Source organism: Bubalus bubalis, chromosome 18 (assembly GCF_019923935.1).
Source record: "Bubalus bubalis isolate 160015118507 breed Murrah chromosome 18, NDDB_SH_1, whole genome shotgun sequence".
Lineage (NCBI taxonomy): Eukaryota > Metazoa > Chordata > Mammalia > Artiodactyla > Bovidae > Bubalus > Bubalus bubalis.
In genome coordinates this window covers 34,567,476-34,582,756 of record NC_059174.1, presented here as the reverse complement: position 1 = coordinate 34,582,756, position 15,281 = coordinate 34,567,476, and the positions used below count along the sequence as shown (strand labels likewise).

The following is a 15,281-nucleotide window of genomic DNA, read 5'->3' as shown; positions in this document are numbered from 1 at the left end:
TGCACCCTGCTGTACCTGGTACCATTATACTCATTTTGCATCTTCCACTCAAACACGTCCTCACTGACACCTTCTCCAATTCTCCAGAGTAGGAATTACCTACTCTCTATTTCCAGGGTGTCTCCAGGCTTTTATTTAGGCCTATTTGGTACCAATGGAAGCTTTCAGCTCCATCACACAACTAAACTGTTGGGCTGCTCCAGCAGACCTTGTCACCTCTAACTATGATGGGAGGAAACCCAAAACACATTTGATGAACTGATCAGTAGAGATTCTCTGATATTTCCTCTAACACAAAACATACCTGGCCATGGATATTATTTTCTAACTTCCTACTACACAGTTTCAACTGACACTTGGGAAAAATATCTAGTGTTTTTTTCCTTTTTGACATTTTCAGCCAAGTGTTCCTATGTGATATGATGCCTAGGACTAAGTGCCAACTATTTATGTGGGCAGAAGGAAAGAATGACTTGATGGGAGGAGATAGAAAGAGAAATAAAAAGAAAGACCAATACAGTGTAATTAAGATTTTTTTTCTTAATCTTGTGGGAAAATACCACCATACTAGTGGTAATGACACTGAGAGCCCCCTGGGGCTGAGAGACAAGCTGCAAAGGTGTACAGTGTTAGCTCCATAGACTAGGCTCTGGGACAGAGTCTGAAACAGTCTGTATTAAATACTGACCCATATCATGTGCTACTGGTGAGGAGGAAGACAGCGTGCTTTTCCCAAAGGGTGATGATCTCCCCAAATGATGACTCTTCTCAGGAGGCAGGAGTGCTTTCCCAGAATAACCTTTTTGCTCTTTATTCAGCTGCTGCAGCAGATACTCATTAGTTACCACCAGGGATCTGAGACACGGGGGGAAAGATAGTTGTGAAGTCATAAAAGCAAAGTAGATGTCATTCAGACCTGAAATGTTTGCTAAAGATAAATGTAAAATGAAGTAATACCTTTAAATAGAAAGAACTATCTGATTTATGAGTGGGTTATTTTAAAAGTGGGACAACAGTTTCTTTATTACAGTCCTGTTTGATTATGTTCCAGGTTGACTGTAGCAATAACAGTGTTCACCTTTTACATAGTGACTGTTCTATTCTTTCCAAAGCACTTTTCATGATGAAATAAGTAGAAACACCAGGAGACTGGCCCCTGACCAGGCCTGCAATTTCTATTCCTATTCCCAGATGTTAATTTCTACTTCTTCTAATCTATACTGCCTCAGCAATTAAACTAATGGTGCTAATAATTGTATTCTTGGACCCTGCATTACCACGTAGTGTTAGAAGCTATCAGAGACTTCCCCTCCCTGCCAAAAAAGATGTATGCACAATGCTATTCACTGCAGCACTATTTGTAACAGCAAGATACCATCAGCCTAAATGTCTATTAGAGGATTAATTATCTTGGAGTCCTATTTATGTATAAAAAGGAGTGAGAACTTACTCTAAACATCACTGTGAAATGATTTCTAAGATAAAATGTTAAAGTAACATTATGCCTCTTTTTATATACTAGAGGGAATACAAATACACACCCACGCCTGCAATGGAAGGCTAATGGGAGGGAAGGAAAGGATATAGGAGACAGGTAAGGAAGCTAAATTTGTTTGAATTTATCTGATTTCACAGATCTGACTTTGGGGCCATGTAAGTTTAACATAACTGTACTCAGGATTAAATCAAAATAATAAAAATATTCCCTATAAATCAAAAACAAAATGAAACAAATTGAACCTATATATTGAAGTGATGGTTTAACAAAACAGAGAATTAATTCAAGTTACTCTAAAATATAGCCATTAATACATCACTAAAGAGATAAACCTTAATGTTCTCAAAGTGTAGTCCTCAGGCCAGAAGCAACAGCATCACCTGAAAACTTACTAGAAATGCAAATTCTCAGTTCCCAGCCTAGATCTGCAGAATCAGAAACTCTGGGGATGAGACCCAGCACTCTGTAGTTCAACAAGTTTTCAGGTGATTCTGTACACATCCAAGTGTGATAAACATGAATTTATGCTATTCACTATACTCTTGTATGGGCTACCCCTATACTATACCCTTATAGTATAGGGGTATGGTGTGTATACCTATACCCCTATATAGTGGTGGGTCAGATGGTAAAGAATCTGCCTGCAATGTGGAAGACCCGGGTTCAATCTGTGGGTAGGTTGGGAAGATTCCCCTGGAGAAGAGAATAGCTCCCCACTCCAGTATTCTTGCCTGGAGAATTCCATGGACAGAGGAGCCTGATGGGCTACAGTCCACGAGGTCTAAACGAGTCGGACATGACCAAGCCGCTAACACACACACACACTTTTGTATATGTTTGCAATAATTAGAAAAAAAGTTTTTAAAAAAGTCAGCCAGAATGGATCTGGGTTGAATCCTCCTTATATTAAGCAGTTCCAAGAAAAATTAGGAAGTGAAGTTAGGGACTGACGGCTTGGGGAGTAGAGTTCTTCTATTTAAGCTTCACTGATGGTCCTAGCAAAGGTGTTTGGCAAATCAAAATTTCAAGGGCTTGTCTAAATATACCAATAGTCTTGAGGCCTCTTCTGATTTGTCTAGCCTATAGCCTGGGGAAACTGTTCTTTGAAGAGCCTCATGTTATTGAACTCCTCTGAAAAGAACACATACATTGGATTCTTTCCCTATCACTCTGAGTGTGCTTGACCTCTCTTCTATGACCAAGAGTAGGTAGACATTTTTCAGAAGAGCAAGATGGCTGATTTTAGGGGTACATTGTGACTGAGGAAAGTTAGCTGACCCAAACAAGGGTCCTGTTGGATCCAGTGAGAAACTACTTATTATTGAGGTGCTGTAACCCACCAGTGCCAGCAAAGATATTTAGTCCCTGGTGTGTTCTGGAAAGCAGTATTTTGACCCCTGAGCTAACTGGCCTGGATACAGGTTGTTTACATACAGAATATAGTTAATTTGAAAAGTATATAGATATTAACTTGCCAAGTAAAACAAAGGAGATAAAGGAAGGTAAACATCTGCTTCCAGAAGCCAGCTAGATGGATCCAATCCTACCTCTGACTTTCATGGAGAAGAGTCACGGTCTCCTCTAGCTTTTTCAGCTGGGCAAGCTCCTGGTTCAGGCAAGACACCTGCATGTTCAGCTGTTGGTTTTTGCGCAGAAGATCATCTACAAAGGTTACAGTATATGGGGGTGAGAGGATTCCAAGTGGCTAGTGTTTGAGAAGAGCTTGAGTGAACGGGTGGGCATCTTGAAGAATTGGAGGCCCCACTGCACCCACCTCCACACTCCATTCACCATTCCTTCTCTTGAAGACAGCAGATATAGTGACAAGAATATACAGTTTAGCAGAAGACATATCTGAGTTAAAATTCAACCACTTGATCTTGCACGTTAGTTCATTTTTGTGAATTTCACAACCCTGTCCCGCAGCACTGTTATGAGGAGTCAGTGAGACACCTGCAGTCATAGGCATAGGCAGTCAACAAATATTAGGTCTCCCTGTATTCTGCATTTTAATTCATGCATGTATGTCCCTCACTCTGTATGGAATATGTGAAAACACCTAGAATTGTGTTGGGCGCAAGATAATAGCTCAATGAGCACTTGCAGAAACTGAATTTGTGGCCAAGGCATTCATATTTAGCTTTCCAAATATGTTACCAAGGCTTGCAACAATAAGGCAGTGAAAGCACAAGAACTCTGGATCTTAAGCAAGTCAGTCTTCTAGAACAGTACTTAAACTTTAATATGCTTACAAATTGCCTGGGGAATCTTATTAAAAAACAGATTCTGATTCAGTAGGTCTGCTGCTAAGTCACTTCAGTCGTGTCCGACTCTGTGCAACCCCATAGACGGCAGCCCACCAGGCTCCCCCATCCCTGGGATTCTCTAGGCAAGAATACTGGAGTGGGTTGCCATTTCCTTCTCCAATGCATGAAAGTGAAAAGTCAAAGTGAAGTCGCTTAGTCGTGTTCAACTCTTAGCAACCCCATGAACTGCAGCCTACCAGGCTCCTCCGTCCATGGGATTTTCCAGGCAAGAGTACTGGAGTGGGGTGCCATTGCCTTCTCCATCAGTAGGTCTGAGGTGAGGCCAAGTATTCTATATATGTAACAAATCCCCAGGTGATGCTAATGTTGCTGATCTCTGGTTCACACTTTGAGTAGCAAGGTTCTGGAAAGTAGAAATCAGGGCTGCAACAGCCGTATTTATCACCAGTAATCCAAAGAGAGTACTGGGCCTCACAGCTGGTTGAAAATAAGTATCTAGTGAATAAACACCTATTTATTTTCAGTATAGGTAAGTGGAAACTGATGTATTGATTATTCAGGCTTATAAATATTAGATAGACGAGATTCAACTCTGGAAATTCAATGCTGATTTCCAAATCAAATTTCTCATACAAATATCCAAATACCCACAATGTTTGTTTCAGTCTGCTGAACTAGAAGTTTAAAGTCAAGGGTAGACTTTTATCTACCTAAACTATACTAAAAATAAAGTAGAACAAATCACAAATTCAATAGGATATTACTTTTCACTTGTCATAATGAAGAAAAATATACAATACCCAGTGTTGGCAAGGGTGAAATGAAAAGGCATTCAAATACATACTTGCTGCTGATATATACAATACCCAGTGTTGGCAAGGGTGAAATGAAAAGGCATTCAAATACATACTTGCTGCTGATGTGCGTATAAACGGAAACTACCTTTTTAGGAATGATTTGGTAATGTGTAACAAAAACCTCAAAAATGTCCACATCCTTGGACCCACTAATTCTACTTCAAGGAATGTCTCCTAGGAAAACTGGTCAAAAATGTACACAACAATTTATGCACACAGATATTAATAGCTGAATTATTTATCACAGCATAAATATTAGGTCTCTCAGCTCCATCAGAAGAGAAGATGATCTTAGAGAAGTATTTTCACTCTAGGGTCTTTTATTTCAAGTCTTTGAATGTTTGGAAATTCTTTGAATTATTTATAATATAAATAATGACAGCTTTATTTATAATAACTAACATTAAAAACAACTATATAGAGGACTAAATAGATAAATATGGTATAGTCATGTGATATTAGAGGAAATGCCTATGCTATTAAATTAATAACATTAGTAGCTTGTAGAAATCAGATTGCTGAGGGTCGATAGTAGGGGAACCTAAATGCACCAGGGTTGATCTTTTTAGAGTAGAGAAGAGTTCTGTATTTTGATTGGATGGAATTAAGTGAGTATACATTTTGAGAAACTCATCAAACTTAGAATGTGTGCATTTTGTTGTATGTAAATTCGTTTTGAAAAATCAAAACACAAATTTCAGTTCTGAATTTAAAATATATGTATAGGGATATAGGTGAAAGAAAATACACCCAAAACACTAATGGTAGTTATTTCTGGGTAGTGCGATTTTATTTTCCTTATATTTTTCAAACTTTCTGTAAGGAACATGATCTTCTGCTATAATCAGAAAAAAACAAGTATCATTCTCAAAAAATAATGTCAATAATAATGTTTGTAAATGCTTTACACTGATAAAAGAGTAAACTCTTACTCTGGTAACTCAAGTCACCTGCATTACAACTCTGAGGCAAAATGATTGTTTCCATTTAGGAAGCCATGTGAGCTCTGGATGATGAAGCTTATTAAATGGGTCATCTATAAACAAAATGTTGTCTTGAGATGCACCATACATTCCTTTCCTGAACTTACCGTAAGTGTGGGATGGGTGCCCACTGACAATCGAAGTGGTAGCACCTTCCTCCAAACGCTGGACTTTTTCTGACAAAATGAGGTTTTCCTCCAGCACTCTGACTAGTTTTTGCTTCAAACTTTCCTTTAGATTAGAAAACAAAACACAAACACATTAAGAATCTGAAATTCTGGGAAGTGTTTTTAGAAGATTGAAAGAATCTTTGCTCTTTTTAGTGATAAACTGAATGGAGGTCAGCTTCTCTCTTTCTCACTAGAATTTTAATTCATTGGTAAACATAGTTCAAGTGCAGCAAAGAAACTTACCACATGCATTTTACCACATGTGAAATATCCGCTACTATTACAGAACAAGTGGTTGTTTTGACAAGTGGCCAGCATTATGAATCACCTATTTAAAGTTTCTAGAAAATAAACTTGATGTCTGAAAATCCTCTAATGTTAAGAAAAGGTTAGGGGGAGGAGTCTAAGAAAATGAATCCCTTCTTTCCCTCCCAGCACCAGAACCCTAACGCTCTAGGAGTGGCCCCTGGATTAGGGCTCTCCATCAGAACGGAGGAAAGACAATCCCAGAGACATTTAACTTCCCTCATCTGAATCATAACCCTCAAGAACACAATCCTAAATGTTTTTACTCTAGGGCCTTTTTTTTTTTCTTTTCCATTTCAAGCCTTTCCTTAGAATTTTTGGGTTAGGGAGTCAACCCTGAAGAACCTCAAAGCTGTCCCTGCAAGTTTTGTGTTCCTAATTTGCACAGACTGACTTTTCTATATTTCAGTTCATAAGCATCTAGGTATTCAGGTGATGATGATCTTTACGGCACAGAGCTGTTCTAGCCTTGCTGCCTTGTCCTTTTCTAGTAAAGGAAGAGTAGGAAAAGAAGATGAGAGCAGCATACCATGTCATTAGGAACCAGCTGCCCTGTCTCCTTCAGTTCCATCTCCCTCCTGTGGAAGGCTTTTGATGTATCTTCTGGATGTGAGCGACACCACTGCTGAGAAGGAGCAGGGACTACCAAGGTCAGAAGCAGATCTCGGGCAGGACCTGCCAAAAATTCAGGTTGGGCACACAGGCCAGTCTTAAAAGCTAAAGCAGAGAATTCCTAGTCAATAACTACCAGCTCTGTTGGACAAATAGGGTAATCTAATGTCTCCTTTTTACAAGAATTTAGTAAGTAACTGTAAGAGATATTTCATGATGGAGATAAAAAAAGCTATATCCCACATCTATGGAGAAACAACAGCAGACTCTCATGAGTGCATGCTCTGTGCTATTCTCTAATCACTGATGAATGGCTCCTGGGGATAATTTCCTACAAAACAAGAGCAAAGGATCAATGTGGGAAGGAAAGTAACTGAGATAAGACTTTTTCTTCTGTATGTTGCTTTAGATATTAAAAAACAACAAAAAAAGCTAAGCCTAAACAACTTTAAAGGCATATCTGACTCTTTTATGACCCCATGGACAGCCCGCAAGGCTCTTCTGTCCATGGAGTTCTCCAGGCAAGAATACTGGAGTGGGTTACCATGTCTTTCTCCAGAGAATCCTCCTGACCCAGGGATCAAACCCGGGTCTCCTGCACTGCAGGAGGATTCTTTACTTCCTGAGCCAACAGGGAAGCCCTTAAAGTTCCTAGTTTTTACTTAAACTCTTACCACTACTATTAAGCAACAAATAGACACATGGGGACAATATTTGCAAAACTGTTTTTCCCCAAGTTCCTAAAAACAAAGTCCTGAAAAAGAGTCCAGGTCATTTAGTCATTAGAGTTTTACAAATCACAACATTTCCAGTCATCTCAGACCTCTGATGATCAAACTCAGTTTCTATTGTATTTATTATTGGCATTCTCCCCAAGGATCATAAAATCCTTTTGTAATCATTAACATGACCATGCTTTATTTTATATATAATCACTTAAAGACTACCAAAAAAAAAAAAAAGTTACCGGAAAACAAGACAACTGGTGGAGGGAAGAGTGCTTATGAAAACAGAGAACGGAATTCCCTGGCGGTAGAGCAGTTAGGACTTGGTGTTTTCACTGCCATGGCACTGATTGACCAGGTTCAATCCCTGGTCAGGGAAGTAAGAGCCTGCATAGAGCTGGCAAGCTGCACGGTGCAACCAAAAAAGGAAAAACAGGGAAGATGATTATAAGAAAAATGCAGATTTGTCTATCACTGTGTGGCTGACAAATTTTGGTAAGTGTTCATGAGAACAATTTCCCCCACAAGTAAAGGGGGCTGAGCAGCTTTTATCAGAATGTAGAGCAGAAACAGCAGAAGCAAGGCTGAGCCCTTCTCTGGGAACTGAGAATGAATTCACTTTACCGAGAAACTTCTTGTTCAGGAGGAGGGAGCCGGAGCCGTTCCAGTGCTTATCCACAAGCTCTAGGAGCTGTCTGAGGACAGTGGCCACATGGGAGGTTCTGGCAGAGACTGGAGGACTGTGGTTTCCTGGCAAACCATGCAAACTGCCCAGGTCACTAGAGAGAGGCTCAAGAAAAAAAAAACAAACACCCAACCATTTGTCATTCTTACACAATAAGGGAAGTAAAAACCCAGATATTTAAAGGGTTAACATTAAGCAAAAGAGAAAGTTGACTTCATCCTTCAGTTTGGATTTAATAGAATATTACTTATGTCTAAGACAAATACAATAATATATACAAGGATAATTTCAAAGCAAACAGTATCTTGTATCATAATTTTCTATAGAGATTTTCAGAAGAGTACAAAAAATGTTTTAACACCCATGTCTATGGCTTAACATATTATGTTATGAATATGGAAAGATTAAACTGCAGAACATTTTTTAAGGTATTATATTATCATAAAATAAAATGGGGAGTAATTTAATAAAAGTTATAACTCATAAGCTTATATTTAGTATATTAATATATAATAAACATAACTGTCCTATAACATTTTAAGTGTTATGTTAAGTGCTATTGTTGGACCCAGTACTAAAGATACTTTTTATTCAGTAAAAATCTTATGTATATAGATGCATAGGTAGAGCTCTCTCTCCAGTGAAACTTCCAATTGTTTTTAATTCATTCAGATATGATGTATATGTCTATATATTTAGTCATGTCTGAATGAATTAAAAAACAACTGGGGACTTCCCTGGTGGTCCAGTGGTTAAGAATCCACCTGCCAATGCAGGAGACACAGGTTCAATCACTGGTCCAGGAAGATCCCACATGCCACAGGGCAACTAAGCCCACGCACCACAACTACTGAGCCAGCGTGCCCTAGAGCCTGTGCTCTGCAACAAGAGAAGCCACTGCAACGAGAAGCCCAAACACTACAACTAGAGAAAGTTCATGAGCAGTACCAAAGACCCAGAGCAGCCAGTAAATAAATTAATTAAAATTTTCAAAAATTAAAAAAAAATTCTGAATTTTACTGGACAGATCAATCTTGTCTGTGAGTTCTCAAGGGACTTCAAGAAAGCTGTTACATATTAAAAACAGCCAAATTATTTCTCAATCTTTGGCTCTTTTGATATTAAAAATACATAAATGATTAATTAGCTAATGCTGTCATATCTGACAACCATGAAACAGAACACCAGACAGTGATATTTATGACTTGAGTCACACATGTGGCCTATGATTAATAAGGAAAAGCATTATAAATGGGATAAACATTTATTAAACAGATCTGTATTGAATACTGATCATGTGCATTGAGAGTTCTATATAAGGTCTGTGAACATATGAACTAAAAGATGAAGTCCTTAAGAAATTAATCTGATTAGGAAGGAAAGTCTTAGAAAGACTGGTTACACTACTCTTGTGAAAAATGGATATTGAAATGTCCATTTCAAAATCCAATCAAAATATCATTGGTTTTTCATGTATTGGTAATACTGTGTGTACATCATGAAGCAACTTAGAAACACACATATGCCTTATGTATTTTCTTTCACTTTTCATAATGTGGTGAGAGTGGGGGATAATTTTTTTATGAACTTTGGAATAATTCTGTTACTTTTAATTTTCAGCAAATTATGCCTTATGATTTTTTTAAATTTAATTTTTATAATTTGTGATTCTAAAGTCAGTTGGTTAAAAATAAATTTTCTAATCAAGAATTCATATTTAATTTTGTGTTTTTTTATATGGGATTATTTTTTAAACAACTTTTAAATGCTCTTCTGATTTATACCTTTCTAGAAACTAAACAGTGTATTTCTTTTATAGTTATATTCAAGCAGCTCTTTTATAACTTTTCATATAAACAAATACAGTATCTAACAGGAAAAAAGAAATGGGAACTTTTAAGACAGTCCAGAAGAATGCATTGAGATTTTAATTACTGTTTTAACAATATAACATGAAATAGAGGTGAGAAAATTTCCTAGAACATATCTTATTAATATAGCACCTAAATATCCTAAATGTTGTTATGGCTTTACCCTAAATACATTAACACTAGTGCTCTTTTCTAGAACAATAGGCATCAGTGACTGAAGATGGAAAACAAAAAAGGACCAAAAAGTCGAAAAAAAGTATTGCAAGACTGCCCCCTTTGGTACACAAAAATTATAACCAATTCCAAAGTTTTGAAAACTGAATAGAAAGTTTTTAAAAGCTAAAAAAAGCCAACCAACCAACCAACAACAAAATCCCTTTATAAGCCCATGTTGATGTGCAAAAAGATCTCCAGCAAGTGAAACAAAAGTGACTAGAAATAGTTGTTTTTGACCAAATAACCTGCTTTCTCACAAGGCAGTAAGTCATTAAATGACAAATGATTCGTATGACTAAGACTATGGGTTCAAGGGAAGGGAATGTCCTGAGAGCTATAGTTCCTTTAACTAATGAGAAGAAGGTTTCATGATGGAATTAAAACCTGGAGAAAAATTAATATTAAGATAGATGAGAGGAGAGAAGACGGCATTCTCCATGGAGGGATGTATACAAAGGCAGTGACAAAACTTAGTTAATGAGTAAGAACAACACTAACTATCGTACTACAATTTTATAAAATGAATTAAATAATATGTGTGGGAATGTTTTTTGATTTGTTGTTTATTCCCTGAGCCAACTGTCAGCTAAAAATCCTTTGGCTTATTTAATTCATCATCTTAATCTAATTCATTCTGGGGAAAAACTAGAATAATTTTAGTTTCTGGACAGGAAAGCAATGCTTTCAGAAGAAAGGTCCCTAGCAAGTTAGTCATTTGTAGCCAAATCAAATGTGTAAACATGGTAAGATTATAAGCAACAATGAAACAGAGATCATTCTTCAACCAACCCTGAGCCCCTGGCAACTTGTGTATTCTTTCCTATCGTAAACTCTGTCCACTTATTATCAAAGTACTTCTCCCCATGTTTATGCTCTGGAAGTAGATTAGGGACCATTCTTCCTGTGACAGAAATGCAGCAGAAGGGGACTGACTTTCCCAAAGGCAAAAGAATCACAGCCTTTGGCCTGGCAGTATTGCCCACTGACCTCTGAAAATCCCTTTGAATTTCTATCACTCTTGATCGAAACTACCATCACAAAAACAGAACCCCATTCTAATCTTGGACCTGATGTGTTTTTGTACAAGCACAAACAAGCCAACACTTGCCTCACTGCCTGTAGCATCTCTGAAACCATGTTTTGTATTCAGGGTGGCAAGGATATTTTCTTTCCGTCTGAATCCTCTTCTTGATGGGCTTAATGACCTCTTGGTCAAATTCTCTCTGTTTTCTGATGTCCCAGTAGGCAACAGCAGTGTCCTCAGAGAGTCTCCCAGGATGGAGTTGTTTGGGAAAGAACCATGTGCTTGCGTTAAATCACTGAGGCTCGTGGCTAATTGTTGCTCTACATTCACCACCAGAGCAGGGTCACTGTTGAAATGGGTTGCGGCATACAGATCTGTGAAGGAAACAGGCCAGGAGATGAACCTGCTCTTCAACTCTCTCAAGTCTCCCTTCCTTCCTTAACCTGTCTGAAGTCCAAGGGTCACAATGGCCTCTCCTTAGTATATACTCTCAACTGTCTGGATTCTCCCTCCCCATCCACCTGACAAAGCCCCAGATCTGGTTAAATACTCTGTGCACATACTCCAAACCCACAGCAGAGCAGTGGGAAGTGACTGGAGAACAATATGCATCTCTTTCGACCATCTTCACTTTAAATTCATAACCATTATCTTAACTGGGCCCAGCTATTTTAATACATTACCCTAATCAATTTACTCTCCTATTCTTTGAGATCACTATTTCACATCTCTTCTCAAACTTCCAACTGGGTCATTTCCACCATGTTCTCTTTGATCTCATCCCCCTTCCAGCTACATTTCCACATCTTCGCTCCCCTTCACTGCAAAACTCCTTGAAGGTGTTGTATATATTCGGTAATTCTATTGCTTCTCCTTTGATTCTTTCTTTAATTCACCTCAACAAGGCTTTTATTAATCACGCATCTCCTGAAGCTGCTCACTACATGGGTTCGATCCCTGGGTTAGGAAAATCTCCTGGAGAAGGAAATGACAACCTACTCCAGTATTCTTGCCTGTGAAATCCCATGAACAGAGGAATCTGGCCAGGGCTACAGTCCATGGGGTCGCAAGAGTCAGACACGACTTAGTGACCAAACCATCACCACCAATGCACTGCCAAACACCATGATCATTTCTCAGTCCCAGAAATGTTAAAGGCATCTATTAAAAACATCTGACACTGTATTTATCACTCTCTCCTTCCTGAAACACATTTTTCATGTGGCTTCCTGGTTATCACTCACTCTTTGGCTTTTTTCTTTTCTCTTACTTAGTGGCTGCCACTTTCTTGCTCTCCATGATGGTTTCTCTTCATCAGCAAGATTTCTAATTGTTGGAGGACTCAAGTTAGTCCTCAGATATCTTTTATATCTATATTTGCCCCCTTGGGGAGATTATATCCAGTCTGTTTTAATGCCAACCACACACTTTTAATTCCCAGCCCCACCTTCTTCCCTGAACTCCAGACTAATATATCTAATTATCAAATTGGCATCTCTGAGAAGTTCTAATAGGCACCTCAAACTCAACATGTCTAAGACCAACTCTTGGTATCTATCCTAAAACCTGTTCCTCATACTCTTTTCCATCTGAGTAAATGGTAACTCCATCCTTCCATTTATTCAGACTTGAAACCTGAGAGTTATACTTGACTTGCTTTCTCTCATACTTCATCCTCAACCCAGCAGCAAATCATGGAGTGTTATCTTTGGAACATATTCAGAATCTATTTCTCACCACCTATACTGCTTTCTCTCTAGTTCAAGTTACCATCATCTCTTATACAGATTCTGATCTACTTTTAGAATTTTAGAAACTTCTATCCTTGCCCCCCATCGTGTATTCTCAACTAAGTAGCAAGAGTAATTTTTAAGTTAGATGTCACTTCTCTGCTACAAACTCTCCAACAGCTCCTGATCTGACCCAGAATAAATGTCTGATTATCTGACTTTATCTATACACCTCATCTACCTCACTCTACTGTAGCAGCCTTGTTTCCTCATTGTTCCTTGAACATGCTAAGCACGTTCCAGTTTTAGGAACTTTGCACTTACTATTTCCACTGTCTAAAATTTCTCCCCCCACAAGTTATCGACATGACTCACATGCATTTTATTTAAGTCTGTACTCTTACTTCTCATTTGAGAAGCTTTCCCTGACCATTCCATCTAAAGCTTTACCTCCTTCATATACTCTCTAATAAGTGCTACATGCATGTGTGCATGCTAAGTTGCTTCAGTCATGTCAGACTCTTTATGACCTTATGGACTATAGCCCACCAAGCTCCTCTGTCCATAGGATTCTCCAGGTAAGAATACTGGAGTGGGTTGCCATGCCCTCCTCCAGGGAATCTTCCTGACCCAGGGAACAAACCCATGTCTCTTATGTCTTCTACATTGGCAGGTGGGTTCTTTACTGCTGGAGTCATCTGGGAAGCCATTCTCTAATACACTTATGTTATTTTTCTTCACAACACTTATCATAAGCTGACTTCTATATTTATAATTTATTTATCATCTGTCTTACCTCTTTAGAATAGAATTTCCATGAAAGTAGGGACCTTTTTTATTAATGCAAAAATACACATGGATTTTCACTTTTGTTTGCTATGTTATCTACAGAGCTAGAATAGCATCTGGCATATAGTAGGTATTTAATACATTTTGTTGAATAAATACATAACTAAAGAGTGGTCTCCCAACACTTTCCTAAAACTAGCTTTTTCTGAAAAAGTAACTCTCAATAGAAGTGATTGAGACCAGAGAAAACTAAATGTTACTAGAAATATATCCCAGGATGCTATTTAACTGAAATAACATATAGTTATCAAGTTTGCATTTATACCAATTTTCTCTAATATATCTATCATGTTAAACTCATACCCTGTAGATTTCTCGAGGCTCTGACTACTGGTCATGATATATTTATTTACTTTTGGCTGCACCGTGCAGCTTGCAGGATATTTTAGTTCCCCGGCCAGGAACTGAGCCCACATCCTCAGCAGCGAAAGTGCAGAATCCTAACCATTGGACTGACAAGGAATTCCCCAATGTAAGAAATATTTATTCCAAAAGATCCAGTTAAACTTCAATCTTCACATCTATTAAAGAAAAGAGGCCTACAAACTTATAGGAAGCTATTACCTGAACTAAGCTTCAAAAGCCTTCCGGTGCTGGAGTCAGGGTTTGACAGAGAAGTCAGTAAGTCTCCACAGGAATGGGATGTAGTGGCTTTCATGTTATTTGAAGGCTTTGTGCTATATTCTCGGTAGTTCTTGTTTCTCTGAGGCCTTTTACCAATACTTCCGTGAAGGGACAGATTTTGAGAATAATGACTATCATAATTTTCTAGACCAACATCTGAAGGTAACTGATAGGGATGAATCTGGCTAGAATCACCCACATCCAGGCGTTTACCCAATGAGGCATCATGGGTAAGCTGATAAGTATCAGGTTTTGGTATCAAGTCCTTTTCTGGAGAAGAACCTGAAGACTTGTTGTCCAAAAAAGATATTCGGTACCCATCTTTAGCCATCTTCTCTGGGGATCGAACTGTCAACTGATGAGGTGAGTAGCGTCTGATTTCTAACCATCACCAAGGGGGTGGGAAAAAGACAATGAGAATTTTTAGGGTAGCTTTGTTCACTAGATAAACTCTTGTCTACCAAAAAAAAAAAAAAAAAAAAAAAAACCAGTTCTCAGGAAGAGATGGTTTGTAATTTTTATAAGTGGTAGCATAAAATTATGGAGGGATTCCTACATGGAAGAACAACAAAACATGCTGGACATTGTGTAAACAGTAAAGACTATAACATTCTGAAGATAAATTTTACGTTAACCTAATTCCCTAGGAATTTCCTTTGAAAACTAGTGTCAGAGTTTTCTATGTTTACACTTCCACTATTTTGGTGCACCCCCACATGACAAAAGTTGTGATCTTATGTATTCAGTCTATGGACAACAATTGGTAGGTCTCTGATTTCACAGACTCCTCACAATAAAGCTAAACCCATTCCCACTCCAAATCTCCACCCAGAGGATATAGGTTCACACACTGGGAACCACTAT

General features: G+C 38.2%; 1 protein-coding gene across 2 annotated transcripts in view; it reads right to left on the bottom strand.

Moving 5' to 3' along the window:
* Window positions 1-515: 515 nt before the first annotated feature.
* LRRC36 (leucine rich repeat containing 36) overlaps window positions 516-15,281 on the bottom strand; it is a 60,218-nt gene continuing 45,452 nt past the window's right edge. The window contains exons 8-14 of one of the 2 annotated variants that reach the window (XM_006072038.3): window positions 14,358-14,798; window positions 11,299-11,588; window positions 8,043-8,208; window positions 6,611-6,756; window positions 5,713-5,836; window positions 3,046-3,160; window positions 516-855 (exon numbers count right to left, since the gene is read on the bottom strand). In XM_006072038.3, the coding sequence (XP_006072100.2) occupies window positions 630-855; window positions 3,046-3,160; window positions 5,713-5,836; window positions 6,611-6,756; window positions 8,043-8,208; window positions 11,299-11,588; window positions 14,358-14,798 (1,508 nt within the window). In that variant the 3' untranslated portion in view covers window positions 516-629. The remainder of the gene's footprint in view (window positions 856-3,045; window positions 3,161-5,712; window positions 5,837-6,610; window positions 6,757-8,042; window positions 8,209-11,298; window positions 11,589-14,357; window positions 14,799-15,281) is intronic. The other variant, XM_044932050.1, reaches the window with a different exon arrangement.